The 17,953-nt window shown below is 39.4% G+C and overlaps 2 protein-coding genes and 2 long non-coding RNA genes across 8 annotated transcripts; 1 reads left to right on the plus strand and 3 right to left on the minus strand.

Moving 5' to 3' along the window:
• Positions 1 to 670: 670 nt before the first annotated feature.
• On the minus strand, positions 671 to 2,058 carry LOC135337027 (uncharacterized). Its single transcript, XM_064532922.1, has 5 exons — positions 1,916 to 2,058; positions 1,748 to 1,822; positions 1,450 to 1,593; positions 1,148 to 1,312; positions 671 to 894 (listed from the first exon to the last, which is right to left on the minus strand). Exons 1-5 carry the CDS (start codon positions 1,937 to 1,939, stop codon positions 817 to 819), a joined length of 486 nt encoding a protein of 161 aa, XP_064388992.1. The 5' UTR covers positions 1,940 to 2,058; the 3' UTR covers positions 671 to 816.
• A 920-nt stretch (positions 2,059 to 2,978) lies between these two features.
• On the plus strand, positions 2,979 to 6,277 carry LOC135337032 (uncharacterized). Of its 3 annotated transcripts, XR_010395001.1 has the most exons (6): positions 2,979 to 3,114; positions 3,263 to 3,377; positions 4,151 to 4,268; positions 4,485 to 4,562; positions 4,952 to 5,030; positions 5,896 to 6,273. It is a non-coding gene; the product is annotated as an uncharacterized LOC135337032 (long non-coding RNA). The 3 variants fall into 3 exon arrangements; XR_010395002.1 differs by lacking the exon at positions 2,979 to 3,114 and having other exon boundaries at positions 3,237 to 3,377; positions 4,485 to 4,810; positions 5,896 to 6,277; XR_010395000.1 differs by lacking the exon at positions 2,979 to 3,114 and having other exon boundaries at positions 3,237 to 3,377.
• Positions 3,028 to 6,475, minus strand: LOC135337033 (uncharacterized). Of its 3 annotated transcripts, none has more exons than XR_010395004.1 (5): positions 6,328 to 6,475; positions 4,143 to 4,258; positions 3,728 to 4,098; positions 3,227 to 3,364; positions 3,028 to 3,167 (listed from the first exon to the last, which is right to left on the minus strand). It is a non-coding gene; the product is annotated as an uncharacterized LOC135337033 (long non-coding RNA). The 3 variants fall into 3 exon arrangements; XR_010395005.1 differs by lacking the exon at positions 6,328 to 6,475 and having other exon boundaries at positions 3,728 to 3,809; positions 3,877 to 4,098; positions 4,143 to 4,275; XR_010395003.1 differs by lacking the exon at positions 6,328 to 6,475 and having other exon boundaries at positions 4,143 to 4,275.
• Positions 6,476 to 15,810: 9,335 nt separating this feature from the next.
• On the minus strand, positions 15,811 to 17,211 carry LOC135337028 (uncharacterized). The gene is made up of 5 exons (XM_064532923.1): positions 17,055 to 17,211; positions 16,915 to 16,989; positions 16,610 to 16,753; positions 16,319 to 16,465; positions 15,811 to 16,047 (listed from the first exon to the last, which is right to left on the minus strand). Exons 1-5 carry the CDS (start codon positions 17,076 to 17,078, stop codon positions 15,979 to 15,981), a joined length of 459 nt encoding a protein of 152 aa, XP_064388993.1. The 5' UTR covers positions 17,079 to 17,211; the 3' UTR covers positions 15,811 to 15,978.
• Between the last annotated feature and the right edge of the window lie 742 nt (positions 17,212 to 17,953).

A 17,953-nucleotide genomic window follows, 5' to 3' on the forward strand; every position in this document is an offset into this window, starting at 1 on the left:
CCAACAGTGGTTTTCAACAACAGCCTCTGGGGCAGTATACAGCAGGAAATACTTCCCAGAAGACACTTCTTTGGCAGTGACAACCAATCGATTCCTTTATTGCTACTGAGGATGGCAGCAGAAACACCGCTATTGTTTAGACTCCTGACCTGGTCATGAGACTAGCACTCTATAATTGTGATGCCCATGTTTGTAGTAAAATATAAGGAACCATGCATTGATAACTTCAAAATATTAATATATTATAGAGATGTGTTACTGATGGTTGCACCGGCTTCAGTTTCAACAACAAACTCTCACTGTCAAAGTCAATATTACAGAGCAAGTAAACACTTTTACCTCATGCAATCGTATATGATTGCATGGAACTTAATTGCATGATGTCCATGCATGCATGCATATAATTATAGCAGCGCACCATTATTATACTCACCCTAGCTCTATAACTATCACTATACTTCTGGGAGTATATACTTTAAATTAACTCAGTCAGACAACCCATGCATGCCATGCATCTATACTTATACCATGCACTTATGATGTGCATGCTCATAATGCTAGCCTCGATCCCAGGCCGAGTTTTCGCTTTTATAACGTGTACGATTATAAAAGCAAACAACTACTGGGATCGAGGCTAGTGCTCATGCATATAATTATATGGCAGAGAAAGTTGAGTTTTGAATAAGGTTCATTGCATGTCAGTAAACATTATATGACACATTGTATTCTATTATTATAGTTCACTAACTATAAAAGTCAATAAACAAAAAAAAATAAACAGGTACACTCACAAGTCACTTTTCTGACTTTGTTTTTTTATACTGGTTTATCGCTGCTGCTGCTGCTGCCGGCTTCAGGAACTTCATAGAACGTCCATACCATCATCTGACTAGTCTGTGTATATATATAATTATAGAGGGGGAGTACAAAATAAACAGGTGTGCAGTGATGACATGTATCCCTCTGGCTCTCAGTGCATGTATCTGCTAATCAGCATGCATGGATAATTACGGTTAAATTAATAGTCAAATTGTGTGGCACATATATACAGTATATTATAGTGCACACATTTTTATTCAGTAAAAACACTTCTATACATGCATGCATGCATAATTATTATACTGCATGCACGTATACATGTACTCACCCATGACAGTGTGGCTAGTAGCGCACCAGCAAACTGGAGGTTCAGAGCATGGAACACAGAACTAGATCTGATGGAAACTGAAACAGAACTGGAAATTAATGCAATTCCATTGAAGTATAAGATCATTCCCAGACAGAGAAGAAACAGAATACTGAAAAATGTTGTCTGAAATAAACTGTTAAGGACCACAGTGTATATTGAAGACTATATATAATTATTTATGCATGCATGCATGGGTCTATAATATATATTCGGGCAAAGTAACTAATAATTATTATAGGTCTTATAGTTATAACGGATACAATGGTCCCGATAATCTTAGCCACAGATCCTGATACACCAAGAGCATGAACCACTCCCAGCACAATGGTTGGAATGCCCAGCAGGGAGATGATAAAATGGGGGAAGAACACAGAGCCTTGTGCAGCAGGTATACCTGAGAAATTCTGCAACAGAAATAACCATGCATGCATGCAGTTAAGTTTAATATTAGTGCATGAGCCATGCCACAGTATATAGCTCAGCTGCGTCTTATTACATTACATGCACGATAATTATAGATACAGTGTAGCAAGCTATACATATAATTATTGTATATACCAGGGCGGCCAATCCAAATCCAATCACGAAGAGCAGCCATGGGAGAGCAGTGACTCCGGCCAGAACCACTCCAATCTAGCATGGCAAATTATTTATAGCATGATAAAAGTTAGAACTTAAGAAGCTATGATATATAGCTGAGAAGCAATAGAATGCAACAAATGATACCTTTCTTGCTAATCCTGCCAACATTTTTATTGCAGAGTCCAGTAGAAAAGGTAGCAGGAAATATTCAGTCAGTAGTTTTGTAGCAATCAAATTAATAATTGTGGACCAAAAACATTGTTTTTATAGAGGCCATCACTCCTCTGATGCAGAGTATCAGTAGAATAGAAGTTAATTTAGCGATCTCTACCAAAACTTCCTCTTAATTATCTTTGCACATGTAGCTTTGAATCCACACAGATTAATCTGCGTGGATTCGAGGCTAATGCACATGATGCATGTGAGTCAGTCTTGGATCCAGTGGCACTATCCTAGACTCGCCAGCCAGCCCTTCCTCGGGTAGCACTATCCCTGTGTTAACCATAGTAACCTGAGGAGATCTGATTCTCCTCATGCATTTGCTCCTGTATTTTATCTGCGTGCAACAGCCATGCATGCAAGATCAGCTAGAGGATTTTTGGCTACGTTATACATGATACAGATGGTGGTGATTGTGATGTCATTGCCCATCACTAATAGCCTATGCACACATACACTGATCATGATATCATGTGTACACTCCAACTGTACTACTCTGAACAATTATGACGCATAACATTGGAGAGAGGATTTTCGGTAGTCCCGAATTCCAGCCGGTTCTCATTGACGCTTACAATGAGTCCCTCCCACGCTTACAATGAGAACCGGCTGGAATTCGAGACTATAGATTTTCGGCTCAGTGCATGCCGGATAAAGTAATTAAGATGGTGTATGTACTAGCTGTGATGTCAGGGTGCATGGAAAAGAAGGAAAAGGAAAACGGAAACGGAATGCGGAAAGCAGAAACGGAAGGGGATTCACTAAGTTCACCCCAGAGGAGGTACGACATCTGCGTGTCATCCGCATGTCTTTAACACACACATTCCTAAGGTCTCTGAGTTCACCCTGTTTGAAACGGTTACGTCATTATTTCATTACATCATTCATAAAAACACATAGTAAAAATGTTGTATAGTGTAGTAAACAACAGAGACAGAGACACAACAGCTACAGAACATCAACTATACTTATTGAAGTCTTCTGGCCATGTATTTGTTTCTACCATGTTTTGTAGTACTGGTACAGGTATAGCTGGCATGCTGACACCAGGTGGAGTGATAAATTGACCATTAAGGAGACCACGAGTAAGGTCCAGAGGGCTGATCCTGCATGTTGATAGAAGGGTGAGCCAACACATTTATTGATGAGTTGCATTTGGTCTTTGCGAGCTGTACACCTGAAAAAGTTATATTATAATGTGTTGGCTGAAGTGTCTCAGATGTGGCAAAAATTTACATTTCTTGGTGACGCAAAACTGTTTTTTCCTCCCAGGACCTCCAAACTTGGGCTTGTCTAGGCAAAGTGTACAGGTTCCACAGTCATTGGCCTCGTGACAGCCCTCACAGTCTCCACATCTAGACCGCTTCTTCCCAACTACATTTACCAGGTACCGTAACGTAATGATAATCTTGTTGGCAAAGAGTACCGTATAAGCTCTATTTAAGGCGCCACATAAAAATATTTTCACTGGTATAGGTGGCTGTATTCAGAGGTTGAAAATTAGTTTTGAGGCTGAGGAAAATTAGTTTAGAGGGCCGCCTTCTAATTGGAGATAAAAAAACAGCTTTTCCAACCTCTAATACGGTTACCTTTACCAGCGTAAATATTTTTATGTGGTGCCTTAAATAGAGCTTATACGGTACCTAACAAACATCGATTTTCTCCATCGTAACAACAGCCCCTACTTTAATTATACACAGTACATGAGTACTGTATAGTATATACATGTATATATACCTGTGCTGCTGTGGCGCTTATCATTAGAATCAGGAATCTTGCCCGCCATCGTGTCAGTGGTTGTAGGGACTTTAATTTTCTCCTGTACAAAGTACACTGATTATAATAATTATAGACTGTGTTTTTACTTACTGCTGAAGGATGCTTACCTTTCGTAGCCAATCAGCTTTCTTTCCAACCCTATTCCGAAGCTTTGAATTCTGTTTTTTTCTTGTGGTAATTGCTCTCGAAACTCTCCTAACAATACTTGTAGCTTATCCCCAAATCAAGCAACAGCTTGCTGTCAGAACATGAATAACTTAGTGTCTCCAGGGATTTAAGTGTGATTCGAGCTCTCTCTCTCTTGCTTTTCTTGAAGACATTTCATGTTCCTGTATAAAATAATGAAGGTTACCGTACAAACTAATCTTCTTACCCTTGTAGGAATATCGTCGGGTGTAGGTCCTGTTTCACAAGAAATCTCAGTATCGTGATTTACAGATTGCACTTGAGCAGATGATTGTGAAAAATGGCTTTGCAAAGCTAGTATGTCTGTTGAAAGGTAAGCACTGTTTTGATATTCTTGCGGTAACCTTTCCCACTGCCATTGTTTAGTATGTCAAAATACTGTAAAAAAGTGCTTACAATGAAGGTAGTGTCTAATCCAATCCTTGCATGTACATGAAGGGGTTTTGTTGTCAGTATTGAGCCTGAAATTCACTGTATGCTTGCCTCCTGCAATATCAAATATCCCAAGGGCATTATCTACAACCTTTAGGGATTGCGCTAGAAATTTTGTACTGTTGGTTCTTCTATCAAGGCAGTGCAAGACAACAGATCGAGGGCGATTATGAAGGTATGATGGTATACAGCTATTGTATGCGCGGTACTGAGATAGTTGCTGGTAGTTTTGCAATAAGTACTTGTATTTCACACTCGGCAAGTAATTTTCGACAATAATGGTCACTGTACTCGAGAGGGTTGCCTTTTGCTTTTTTCTAGGCAAGAAAGTGTACTTAAACAGCTTATTTTGGGCCTCCGTTCCGTTGTTCGTATCAACAGCAGCGTGGTAGCAGTTGTCTCTAAAGGCTCTGGCCCAGCGCTGTAAGGAAAGATTAATACATGTATGTGTTGGCTTTATTATAGTTCTGTATAAAAAGTACATACCTTGGGGATGTTTAGCCATTTTGTAGAAAGCCACTGTCTTACCATGAGATGGTTTTTCCATACATCTGATTGTTTCAGGTCATTCACTGCAAGCTTATAGAGGGCGGCAATATCCTCATCCTCACCTGGTTGAGCCCATGCACAAGCTCGAAGTAAGGTAAGTACAGTATCTGCTTCAGAAGTAGAGAGGCCGTGCTTATGGTCCTTAACCATCGGGTCCATGCTTGCTCTCGGTGAAAATCACATAAATAGACAGTGACTCCTGAGAAAGCTGTTTCAAGGGCTGTTAGCTCTGCTTCAGAGTAGTCACACATAAAGTATTGTGGGTGCCATGTTGGGTTCCAAGCTTTTAGTATTGTTAGAGCTTCCAGAATATGCTTTGTTGTTTCACTTTGTATGATAAATTCTGCCACTACTGAGTACCCAACATTTGTGCGAACACATGAAGAACAAAGCAAGTTCATACTTAGTTGTTTTATACGTGGCATCAATAAGGCTTATCGTGTTACCATATCGACCTAAAAGCTGCTTTTGCCAGTCTGTTTGGTGCACCCATAGAAGGGTTTGCTCATATTGCTCGTTGTCAGTTATTGACAACTCTCCATCAATTCCATCATTTCCGCTGAAACTATCCCCCATTATTGTTTCATTCTGAGTTTCTTTTTGATCTTCGCTATTCTTTTTAGCTACATATGGACGAAAATGGTGGCTACTCTCAGGGTACATTTTATTCCATTGTTCAACTTTGAGTTTCATATCAGGCTTTTGGTCTAGGCATGACAGTTGTAGGGCTCGCTTAGCCATGTAAATATGATTTCTTAAGTCAGTGTTCGTTGGAAAGTATCCCCTATCGTTGGGATCTGGTAGATTTCCCTTGCATATATCCCCTTGCATCACATAGTGGCGAAGGAGTGTCCTTACCTGATGAATGTCAGTAATACCTTGGCTAACTATTTCCGCAATTTTTTGTGCTACTTTTTCATTTATTCTTTGAGTGAACCCTGCAACTCCCTCACCTGTAGGATGACCTTGATGTGATTCTACAGTTGGCAAGGAGATATAGTAAAGCGTTTTAGATTTTGGAGCATCAGGGTGTTCGTTGAGTTCAGCTTTTAGTTCAGCCATTTTTTTTCTTTAAGGGTACGTAGGGTAATGGCTCGAGTTTCGTGTGCATGAATAGAAGAATACTCAGGGTACAAAATACATTTTTTTATTGTTACGTGTGCCAAGCATTCTATTTTGCGACTGCCTTGAATAAATACCCTCGAGCTCTTCTTTGTCTTCTCTTTGTAATAGTGTGGGCCAAATTGACAATCGAGAGTTCTAGTTTCAACAATACAGAATGGAGTTGGTGTACTTACTACCATTTTCCCCTTGCTCCAAAATAGAATTACCTGGTTATACAACACAAATTAGTTATTGTTATAATTCCCTGTTTCTGTATACATTTTTACCTTGTTCTCTTTGTTTTCACATATACAGATGTCTTACACGAACGTCGAGTTCCATAGCAAGTTAAAGTCTCTTGACTATGGATCTGTAGCACTTTGTCAATGTCACTTACCCACCCTTCATAGTATAAGCCATTTAGACTTAGGTCTATCGCCCTACGAGCAACATATATTTTAGGTGACTATGGTGGAGCGATTAGTGTTTTCCACTCAGGTAGTGTTGATATCTCCAACAGCGAGCTGACAAACAACAGTGCTGACCAGAGTGGTGGAGCAATTGATGTTCACTCATGTAATATGTCCATCTCCAACAGTACGCTGACATACAACAGAGCTGACCAGTGGGGTGGAGCAATTCATGTTGGCTCAGGCCTTACTGTGTCCATCTTCAACAGTGAACTGACAAACAACAGTGCTGACTATGGCGGTGGAGTGATTAATGTTTACTCAGGAAGTGTGTCCATCTCCAACAGTGAGCTGACATACAACAATGGTGAAGTGATTTGTGTTGGCTCAGCCAACGCGTCCATCATTAACAGTACGATAGCCAACAACAATGCTTCCTACGGTGGAGTGATTAACATTTTTCAGTCTGCCTTGATCTTGAAAGACACTAACATTACTAATAACATGGCCAGTTCTATGGAGAATGGAGGCATTATTTATGTTTTCGACAGTCGAGTCGAGTTTAATGGACCTACAACACTCAGTAACAATCGCGGTGTGTTTGGTGGAGCTATCAGCGCGCTGACCGGAGTGAAATATTCATTAACACAGAAGGAGTTATCATCACCAACAATACAGCTACCTCTGGAGGAGGGGTATTTCTGAGAGAGAGTACACTCTTCGTAAATGAGCCAATTAAGATCTATCACAACACAGCACACAAGAACGGTGGAGGGATTTATGAATATTCTAGCAGAGTTGTTTTTCAATCTTATATATATGGACAAAGTGAGATTGCTCACAACATTGCTGGAAATGGTGGAGGTATTTATGCAGTATCTTCAACTGTCGAACTTACTCAATCATATGTCAACATTGACTCAAACGCAGCTAATACTATAGTGGAGGTGCAGTATATCTACAGCAAAATTCGAAACTTTATCTATTTAAAAAGAATCAAGAAAATCAAAATTTGCATAATATTTATGTCAAGTTAATGATTAACAACAACTTGGCTCAGTACGGAGGGGGAATATTTGTGGCAGATGACACAGAGAGTGGTGCCTGCAGAGTAGGGGCAACAGAAACTGATGCAACCCAAACCATTTTTTCTGACTGCTTCATTCAAACAATTAAACTGTATAGGAACAGCTATGATCGAGACAACCGTATCAACACATTCATGACTAACAACACAGCTACCCAGTCAGGAGCAGACATCTACGGAGGTCTGTTGGACAGGTGTACAGCAAATCATAATGCTGAATATAGAACTTCAAAAGGACTAGACTATACATCCATAAAACCGTGAAATCTTCCACCAAACCAACATCAATCTCCTCTAGGCCTGTTCAGGTCATTTTGTGTAACCATTCACAATATGGCTATGGTTCTACAAAAAAGGGACACACGTTTACAATCAGTGTTAAGGCTGTTGACCAAGTTAGAAATCCAATGAATGCAACAATTCGCAGTTTTGTTATCAGTGAGAGTGGAGTTGCTCGCCTCAAAGAAGGACAAGCAAAACAGGAAGTTGGAAATCAGTGCACAGAATTAGAGTACAATGTATTCTCACAAGACAGCTCTGCTCAAGTGGAACTCTATGCCGAGGGTCCATGCAACAATTTAGGAATTTCAAGACAACTTGTTAATATTTCTTTTCTACCCTGCATATATGCCCTAGTGGACTCAAACCAGTCCATGGCCAGTCCAATATTGAGTGCAAGTGTGACTGCAGGGGCGGATCCAACAGGTAGCAGAGGGTGCTCAAGCACCCCCCTGACCTTGGACAAATTAATTATCTTTGTCATTGGTTGATGAAAGTCACTCAGACTTGGTACTAGCTAGCTGAGTAGCTGTAGACCTATCTAGTACAGTAGTATCTTTAAAAGCTGTGCACTGCAGTGCAGACTAGGCTCGACAAGAATAGAGTGCAGTACAACACTTGCAAAATTATCTGTCTTTATTATTGACACCGCACCTACCGGAAATGACGTCAAAAGGGGGCATAACACCGAATTTTCGCGCGCTACCGCGCGCATTTATTGAAGTAGACTCTTGCAGCACCTACCTATCACTTTTTCTAGATCCGCCACTGTGACTGTGATAAAGTCCTGCAACAAGACTTTCAGATAACCAACTGTTCTGAGGAAAATGGAACCTTAAAGCTGGAAAGTAACATATGGATAAGAGTTGCAAATACCACCAATGGAACAGGGTATGTTGTTAGCAGCTGTACATTTGATTATTGTGTAGAAAAACCAATCAACATCAGTCTAAGCAACCCTGACGAACAGTGTGCCTACAATCGAAGTGGTGTCTTGTGTGGAGAATGTATATCAAATTTCAGTCTTGTGTTGGCTACGTCAAACTGTAAAGAATGCTCTAATCTTTACCTTCTTCTACTAATACCATTTGCGCTGGCAGGCATATCATTAGTTGCTTTAATTCTCATGCTCAACATCACTATAGCAACTGGAAATATTCATGGCCTCATTTTTTATGCCAACATAGTAGCTGCTAATAGAGCAATTTTGTTTCCTACTTTAAACAACTTTTTAACAGTTTTCATATCATGGGTGAATCTTGACCTGGGAACCGAGACATGCTTTTATAATGGAATGAACTCTCAAGCAAAAGTTCTCCTTCAACTTGTCTTTCCCGCTTACTTGTTTCTTCTAATGTTTCTTATTATCTTTTAAGCAAGTACTCTGACTCATTTGCAAAGCTCCTCTCCAACAGGAACCCAGTTGCTGCCTTAGGCACACTCGTCCTTCTCTCTTATTCTAAACTCTTGCGGTTTATCATTGCTGCATTACAAAACAGGGTCCTGAAATATCCTGACGGTTCAACCAAGACTGTTTGATTGTTTGATGGCAACGTACAATACTTCACTCCTAATCACATCCCTCAGTTTGTTGCTGCTGTCATAATCCTCATTGCCGGTGGATTGCTGTTGCTATGTTCAAAATGCACCATAATGCATGAATCTCATATTCTGCACTGTATCTCATATTCTGCACTGACCACAAAGCCTTGAGGGATTTAATGATATATATACATGGTATATTTTTACAATACCACATAGCACAGGCTTACAGTTATATCTATAGGTTTGTCCAGTTCTTTAGTTCTTTACTGTCTGCTTGAACAGTCCTAGGACACAATCACTGGTTGTAGGCATGTCAGAGTTGAGAGTGGCTTTTTTCATTGAGGTGGGCAGCTCGATTTTTTGCCTTTGGGGTGGGGCTGTTTTGCAGCAGTAGCGTAGGGAAGAGAGTGTTTTTGCAACGTTCAGGGGGTGGGGCTGCTTTACTCTTGTAGCGTCGAGCGAGGAGCCCAACGTTTTGTGACAGTAATCTTGAACGGTCAGATACTGCATGGTGTCTTTGAACAGAGATACAAGTAGCCTCGAATCCAGGCCGATTAAAATACAGCCTGGTATCTATTGCATGTGTAATTAATCATAGGTGTGGTCCATACACGCCCACGTACTGTCTACTATGTACATGAAGCTTTATAGCCTAGCTAGCTAGCTGTGGCACTCTATGGTGTTGTCGAGAAGGCTTGCACACTAGTCTGAAACCAGAAGAGGCTCTCTATGATGGTTGGATGGTCGTGATGTTTTGAACTTGGTTTCTGTACAAATAAGAGCTTCTTCTGGCTTCAGACTAGTGTGCAAGCCTTCTCGACAACACCATAGAGGGCCACAGCTAGCCAGCAAGTCTTCTCGACAACGCAATAGAGAGCATAAGCCACAGCTTCATAGGAGACAAATATTTGTTAAAATTAATACGGAAAGAAACTAGTAAACAAACTCTAAAGTAGTATAACGAGTTACCCAGATTCTGGGTAACTCAGTTCGCGCATTTGCACTATCATGATCACCCATGCAATATAGAGACAGGCCGTATTTTAATCGGCCTGGTCTCGAGGCTAAGATGCAAGCAGCTGTGACTAGTCTCTTTCAGTAATTTTTGTAGAAACTGTGGTGTATTTTGTTTTGCTATAGGGATATAAACTAGTTATAACACGTGCACTCGGGATGCATGCATGGTGTATATTGCACTCAGCCCTCATGCTTCAGTGCAATATACACCATACAATCCCTCGTGCCCGTGTTATATATAACTATTACATATTCCCACTATATACATAGCTACATTATAATAGGTGAGCTATTATGTGTACAGTAGACTCTCATTAATCCGGTCACCCTTGGGACCATGCAGCTTGGTCGGAATAGCGAGGTGGCTGTTTCTCAGAAAATAGCCGTGGCCTTACCTCGAATCTAATAACTACTTTTGCGGTTCTTGTCTCGAGGATAATGAAGGATAATGAATCATTCTGTTTCTATTTAAGTGTAATCCAATTTTATTTGCTAAACCACACCCAAAACGTCCTATCCGGCCGTATAATATACATATAAAAACCTTGTTTGGGACACAGCCAGCACTGGCCGGTAAACGGAATAGCGAGTAGCCATACTTCAGGGTGAGTTTTGTGCAGAAAACATATAGATAGTATTCCGTGCCAAGCCAAATGGCCGGTATATCGAGGTGGCCGTACTTCAGAGAGCCGGAATAGCGAGAGTCTACTGTATACACATGCAGAATTAATCCATTTTGATAATTAGATGATTATATTAAATCAATGCACAACTTTTACCGGTTGGGATGATGCAAATCCGAGCACAAAGAGCAACCATGTGAGAGCATGCAGTGACTACAGCCAGGACCAATCCAATCTAACATGGTATATAGGTGCATGCTAACTTTGACGTCAAAATGATCAGCATGCATGAAAGTATATTTTAGCTGTAATAATAATAATAATTATTATAGGAGCAATAGAATTCAATGTTGCATTCTATTGCTCCTATACTATATCACTCCTGACTACAGTTAAAATCGCATCGAGGCATCATTACTGGTAAAACTGCTTTATACAAGCAGCTAACTTCAATGTCAGACATTTAATAGCTATGCTAGTATAGAAGCAATAGAATGCAACAACATGCACCTTTCTTGCTAGTCCTTCCAACATCTTATTGCAGAGCGCAGTAGAAGCAACAGCAGAAGTATTCACTCAGTCAGTAGTGAACAGCATGTAAATTGTGAGACACTCTCCAAAAGGAATTGTTTTTATAGAGGCAACAGGCTTCATCTTCCACTAGCCTCGCACTTTCCCCATCTTCCTTTCTTCATTATATATAAGGAGGCTACATCTCCACCTCAGATGATTATTCTCAAGTTTCCCATTAGCCTCGAGACCAGGCCGATTAAAATACGCCTCGAGACCAGGCCGAGTCTCTATTGCATGGCCAGTATCTGGGTAACTCGTTATACTTTAGTAAATCTTTGTAAAATTATACCGTAAACTAGTTGTTTACTATTTTCTTTCCGTATCAAATATTTGTCTCCTGTGAAGCTGTGGCTTATGCTCTCTATTGCGTTGTCTAGAAGACTTGCTGGCTAGCTGTGGCCCTCTATGGTGTTGTCGAGAAGGCTTGCACACTAGTCTGAAGTCAGAAGAAGCTCTCATTTGTACAGAAACCAAGTTCAAAACATCACGACCATCCAACCATCATAGAGGTAGATGAGAGCCTCTTTTTGTTTCAGACTAGTGTGCAAGCCTTCTCGACAATACCATTGAGTGCCACAGCTAGCTAGCTAGGCTATAAAGCTTCAAGTACATAGACTATGTCATAGTGGATAGTACGTGGGCGTGTATGGACCACGCCTATGATTAATTACACATGCATGCCAAGGCCGTATTTTAATCGGCCTGGATTCGAGGCTAGTTTCCCATAGGAACGCTGAAACAGTTTGTTTTAAATACGATCTTTACCTTATTGCGCGTTGTTGAACGCCATCCTACATTGTAGCCTTTTGGGGGGGGGGGGGGGGGCCTCGAATCCCAGAACTAGCTGCTCTCTCACAAGTATATCTTGGCCGCATATTCTGCAATAAAAAAGTACTAAGCCGATATAATTATATAATAATTATGTATAGGATTATAATTCTATAACACACATAATATTGTTGTTTTTATGTCATAGGATGAGTACGCAACTCCAATAGACTGTATCAAGAGTTCATTAGGAAGAGTACGCAACTCCACTTAAAACCATAGGGGGCGTTTCTCCAACCTGCGTCACAACCACATGTTGACAACATTGTTGTTGTATAAACTGTGAAATCAAATTTGCAATGAATAACATAGTGAAGATTGTGATAATTATCACTAATGTTATTCATTTACAACTGCCAGTAGGAAGGCAACGAATAACATAGTTACTCATTGCCTTTCCTGCTAGTTGCGGTTACAACAGCCAGTATCTGTGACGTAAGATTGGAGGAATGCTTTTTGTACAGTCTATTGGAGTTGCGTACTCTTCCTAATGAACTCTTGACTATTACACAAAAAGCATTCCTCCAGTCTTACGTCACAGATACTAGCTGTTGTAACCACAACTAGCAGAAAGGCAATAGTAACTATATGCCTTTCCTATACTGTGGCAGTTACTGTGGCAGTTGTAAATGAATAACATTAGTGATAATTATCACAATCATCACTATGTTATTCATTGCATATTTGATTTCACAGTAAGTTTTATACAACAGCATGTGGTTGCGACGTAGGTTGGAAGAAACGCCCCCTATATTGGAGTTGTGTACTCTTCCTCTTTTTTTTATTTAACCTGCATGGGAAAGGGTAGCACAATAGGCTGTTAGGCCTCTTAAGGGTGCTCCCCATAACACAAATAAAAACGCAAATAAAAATACTGTTTGAAATGCATGAGAGGTTAAAAGGTGAGATTGTAGGGCTACTTTAAAACTAGTGAGAGAACTACTACATACAACAGAGCTAGGCAGAGAGTTCCACAAAAAACAATTATTTACAAAAAAAGAATATCATTCTATAACAGTTAACTCCAGCATGTTTACAAAGTAATAAGGTATTTGTGTGATCTTATGGTGGATGTTGGGGGTATAAAAATGATTAAAGGACAGACAGTCTACAGGTTGTTAATTATCTTATAATTATATTTGACAGCTTGAAAGAGAAAGATAGTCTCTACGCTGTTCAAGTGATAGCCATTATTATAATATCTTGATATAATGAATAAAAAATTATTATGAGAAACCGCCCCAGTGTGCATGTATATAGGGGAATCTACCATCAATATTCATGGTGGGAAGATCAAAGACAAGATTCTGCATGGCAACAACAAGTATGCTCGGTATTTACGTCCTCTCAATTGATTTTTAAGAGTTGCTACATAATATGTTATTGTAGATCTATAACCCTTATTTTATGTTATGAACACTCAACACAATGCATGGCCATGCATGCATGCAGGCCACCACCTCTCAAGCTCACCAGCCATGCATGCAGCATGCAATATAGCAATCACTATGCATGATATGAAGAAATAAACTCACCGCAGAAAATAAACGTTCATTGTGGACAGTATATACAAACACAGCTTTTATAATCAGTTTTAGCATAATTATTGGTGTCTAAAGGGAATAATTATAATAGGCATCAATGTTCATTTTTGGTAAAGATCATTACATTAAGTTTTGCATAACGATGTTCTCATTGCAAAAAAATTAATGGCTGAAAGTGAATATTCGTCAGCAAGATAATTAACACTGAAAATCTTGATTATAAAGTCCGTTGTGTGCTATATTTATGTCTACGTCTTAATTTTGTTATGTCACATCTTTTGGGAATAATCTGAGAATAATCGGATTTTTTATGAGAATACGAACATTTTTCAGAATAGAATAATGAGTTAAAAAAAGCCTAATTTATCATAAAGGGCCTATATAATAGTTAGCTCTTATTGACTAGTGTACTATATGCCATGGTGGTTGATGCCCGGATAGCAAAATTAGCAGCACTCAAGCGGTTTGACATAATTATTATTAATTATGTGATTTAGCTATAATTATATAGGCGATACAGGATCTGTGGAGTAAGACGCTCCATCCTGGTTTTGTATATCGACGTTCCCATGGCTTGAAGGTGGACAGTTCCAGTCAGCTAGATAGTGCATGAACACTGACTCAGAGAATTACACTGTGTGTTTATATTATCTGCGTCTTAATTTTGTCTTATGTCACATTTTGGGGACTATATAATGTGGTGCACCATGCATGCACTTCATAAGTTATGCGCCTCGCAGATGTCGTAATTAGGAGTTGAAGCTAATATACATGATAATTATGTGTCTATATACTGTATTAATACCGGTATATATATAAGGTGCCACTCATATACATGCAGTCTCTATATAATCTTGAAACAGTTTATACAATCTGTTTTGAATCTAGAGTTGCATGGGCGCCAAATGAAACCATCAAAGCTGGAACTTTGACGTGGCCATTACTCTAAATAAGGCGACAGTTAAGTGAGGCTCATGTGTTTTTCTCCGTTCCCTTTGTGCGCTCATTTTTGTGGCGCAAAAATTACAGTAAGAGCTGACCATGCACTATAAATGCACTTAAACTTTGCATGAGGAATGCAACACACCATTAGATAGACACTATACAAAGGGCAACACAATGCATGGATGAGGTTTGTGGATCTGAATATGTATTTATACCTGCATGTTCTCTATAACAACATAATGGTGGCATGTACTGGGTGTAAGAATGTTGTGCGGGATCTAAAAGGAAACGCACCCACAACATATAATTATAATTAATATAGTAGACTATTATAAAGGTCAAGACTTTTTTGTTTTAAATTTCTGCTTTGCATGGACTGCATGTAAAAAATAGTTTTATCATGGTGCTTGCTTGAGCACTTCATATAGATACCGTATATAGAGGGTATATTTCGAGGGTGTAAATGTTCGTGGTTTTTGCGGATTATGCATGAATCGCGAACATTTATAACCGCGAATTTAATATTCCATGCATGCATGCTGCAAAAAAGGCGCTATTCCACGAAAATTAAATCCGCGAAAACCTTTCTAAAGGCACATCCACGAAAATGTATACCCTCGAAATATACCCGCTATACGGTAGTCCATATAATTTATTATCATCATGCAGACTGCATGTATAATAGTCTCTATAATAAATGCATGTATCGATAGAGAGATCGAGGGGTGTACATGCATGCATGCACACAAAAACAGTATAATTATGATAATGTGCATGCATACATGTAGTGTTTATTCATAACATGCATGCCATGCTATTATATCAAGTGAGTAATCAGATAAACAGTTACCACACATTGTGCGAGCTGTTTTTCTATTATTGGTGCTGTTGCTGCTGCCGGCCAAACGTTGCATTATAATTATCATTGTTAAAAAAAATTATTATTGCATACAGTAAAAGTATAATTAGCTATAACTATAACACAATTGTTGTATTCTATTATCAACAAACTAAAAGTCAATAACAATGTTTGTTAAGTTTAAACAATCATGCATGCATGCAGGTTCAAGTCACTTTTCTGACTTTGCTAGTATTTTTCGCTGTTGCTGTTGGCTTCAGGAACTTCATAAAACGTCCATGACATCATCATACTAGTCTGCATGTATAATAAAATGATTATATAATTATATATAATTATAGAGACTGAGGGGGAGTTATTGGTATAATTATACAGTGCATGGTTATACATGTAAACTATATCCCTCAGTGCATGCATGCACATAATAGCTAATTATATATCTGTGGTTACTATATATATACAGTTGGTTTGTAGATCCTATATATATATATTAGTCTGTCTAGGATAATTATGGCATTTCTGCATGGGTATACAACAACAAAAACTACACTGCACAGTCCACACTCACCCATGACAGTGTGGCTAGTAGTGCACCAGCAAACTGGAGGTTCAGAGAATGGCTCACAAAACCAGATCTGATGGAAAGTAATCCTATCCCATTGATGTATAAGATCATTCCCAGACAGAGAAGAAACAGGACGCTGAAAAATGTTGTCTGAAATAAACTGTTAAGGACCACATGCATGCAGTGTATATTGAAGACTATATAATAGTGTATGCACATGCATGCAGGTCTATAATATAATATATTCGGGCAAAGTAACTATAATTATATAGGTCTTATAATTATAACGGATACAATGGTCCCGATAATCTTAGCCACAGATCCTGACATGCTGAGAGCATGAACAACTCCCAGCACAATGGTTGGAATACCCAGCAGGGAGATAATAAAATGAGGGAAGAACACAGAGCCTTGTGCAGCAGGTATACCTGAGAAATTCTGCAACAGAAATAACCATGCATGCATGCAGTTAATTTTAATATTAGTGCATGAGCCATGCCACAGTATATAGCTCAGCTGCGTCCTCATGCATGCATGCACTATAATCATAGATTCAGTGTAGCAAGCTATACATAATTATATATAATTCTTGTATATACCGGGGCAGCCAATCCAAATCCAATCACGAAGAGCAGCCATGGGAGAGCAGTGACTCCGGCCAGGACCAATCCAATCTAGAATGGCAAATTATTTATAGCATGGTAAAAGTTAAGGAGCAATAGAATGCAACAAATGATACCTTTCTTGCTAATCCTGCCAACATTTTTATTGCAGAGCCCAGTAGAAAAGGTAGTAGGAAATATTCAGTCAGTAGTACATGTAGCAATCACAAATTAAATCCATGTTTTTATAGAGATCAGAAGATCATACTGAGCATGCGCAGAAAGCAACTGCTATAACAACTATTTTTTGTCTGGAAATTTTTTTTGGAGGTTGCAGGGCCTTACCACCAGTCCGGAAACCTTGATCACTTTTTCCTAGGTGAATAGGCAATGGTCGTCACTACAGTAAACACATAAGCAAAAAAATGCTGTGAACTTCTTCTGCAGTGCAAAACATACAAGCATGCTAGAACTATAAGTGATCAAGACTATTAGTCTATAAGTGTTGCATGCTATCATTGCTATGGCAAGAGAGAATCACTTTCAAGTCTTCCAGACCAAGCTCCCAGCTAACAATTTTTTGTTCCCCAAGCAATCATTTGAAAAGTCCAAACCAGTTCTGGTCTTGCAAAATATACAACTTTGCTGTTTCTCCATCATGATGAGAATCAAGATGTTGTGTTCTGTAACATTTGTGTTAGGCTAAATAGAATCTAGTCCAGCAGTAGCCTCGAATCAAGGCCGATTTTAATCGGCCTGGTCTCGAGGCTAGTTCAACAGTAGAGAAGGGGCGTAACCAACAATAACCTGAAGTGGGCGTGGCCCAGAAAAATTCTGCGCGCTGCGCGCGCCTATTTCATAACTAGCCTGAATCCAGGCAGTTTTTTTGTTTTTTTTGCAGGCCCCAGGTGAGGTAAAAATAATTATTAGAGAATGACAAGGGTATACACGTAAAATAGTAGATTATTATTGTTACTGTCCTGTGAGATGGGGTTTCAGGTCGATCTCAATGGGTGTCCTGGCTGCATGTCCCACC

The sequence above is a fragment of the Halichondria panicea genome, chromosome 6 (assembly GCF_963675165.1).
Source record: "Halichondria panicea chromosome 6, odHalPani1.1, whole genome shotgun sequence".
NCBI classification, from domain to species: domain Eukaryota; kingdom Metazoa; phylum Porifera; class Demospongiae; order Suberitida; family Halichondriidae; genus Halichondria; species Halichondria panicea.

Coding starts and splice junctions, on each gene's coding strand:
- LOC135337027 (XM_064532922.1), bottom strand. CDS start 1,939: ATGTTGGCAGGATTAGCAAGAAAG. Junction 1,594..1,747: donor GATTTGGATTGGCCGCCCTG/GTATATACAATA, acceptor TTTCTGTTGCAG/AATTTCTCAGGTATACCTGC. Junction 895..1,147: donor TACTAGCCACACTGTCATGG/GTGAGTACATGT, acceptor ATATATACACAG/ACTAGTCAGATGATGGTATG.
- LOC135337028 (XM_064532923.1), bottom strand. CDS start 17,078: ATGTTGGCAGGATTAGCAAGAAAG. Junction 16,990..17,054: donor TGGCAGGATTAGCAAGAAAG/GTATCATTTGTT, acceptor TTGCCATTCTAG/ATTGGATTGGTCCTGGCCGG. Junction 16,754..16,914: donor GATTTGGATTGGCTGCCCCG/GTATATACAAGA, acceptor TTTCTGTTGCAG/AATTTCTCAGGTATACCTGC.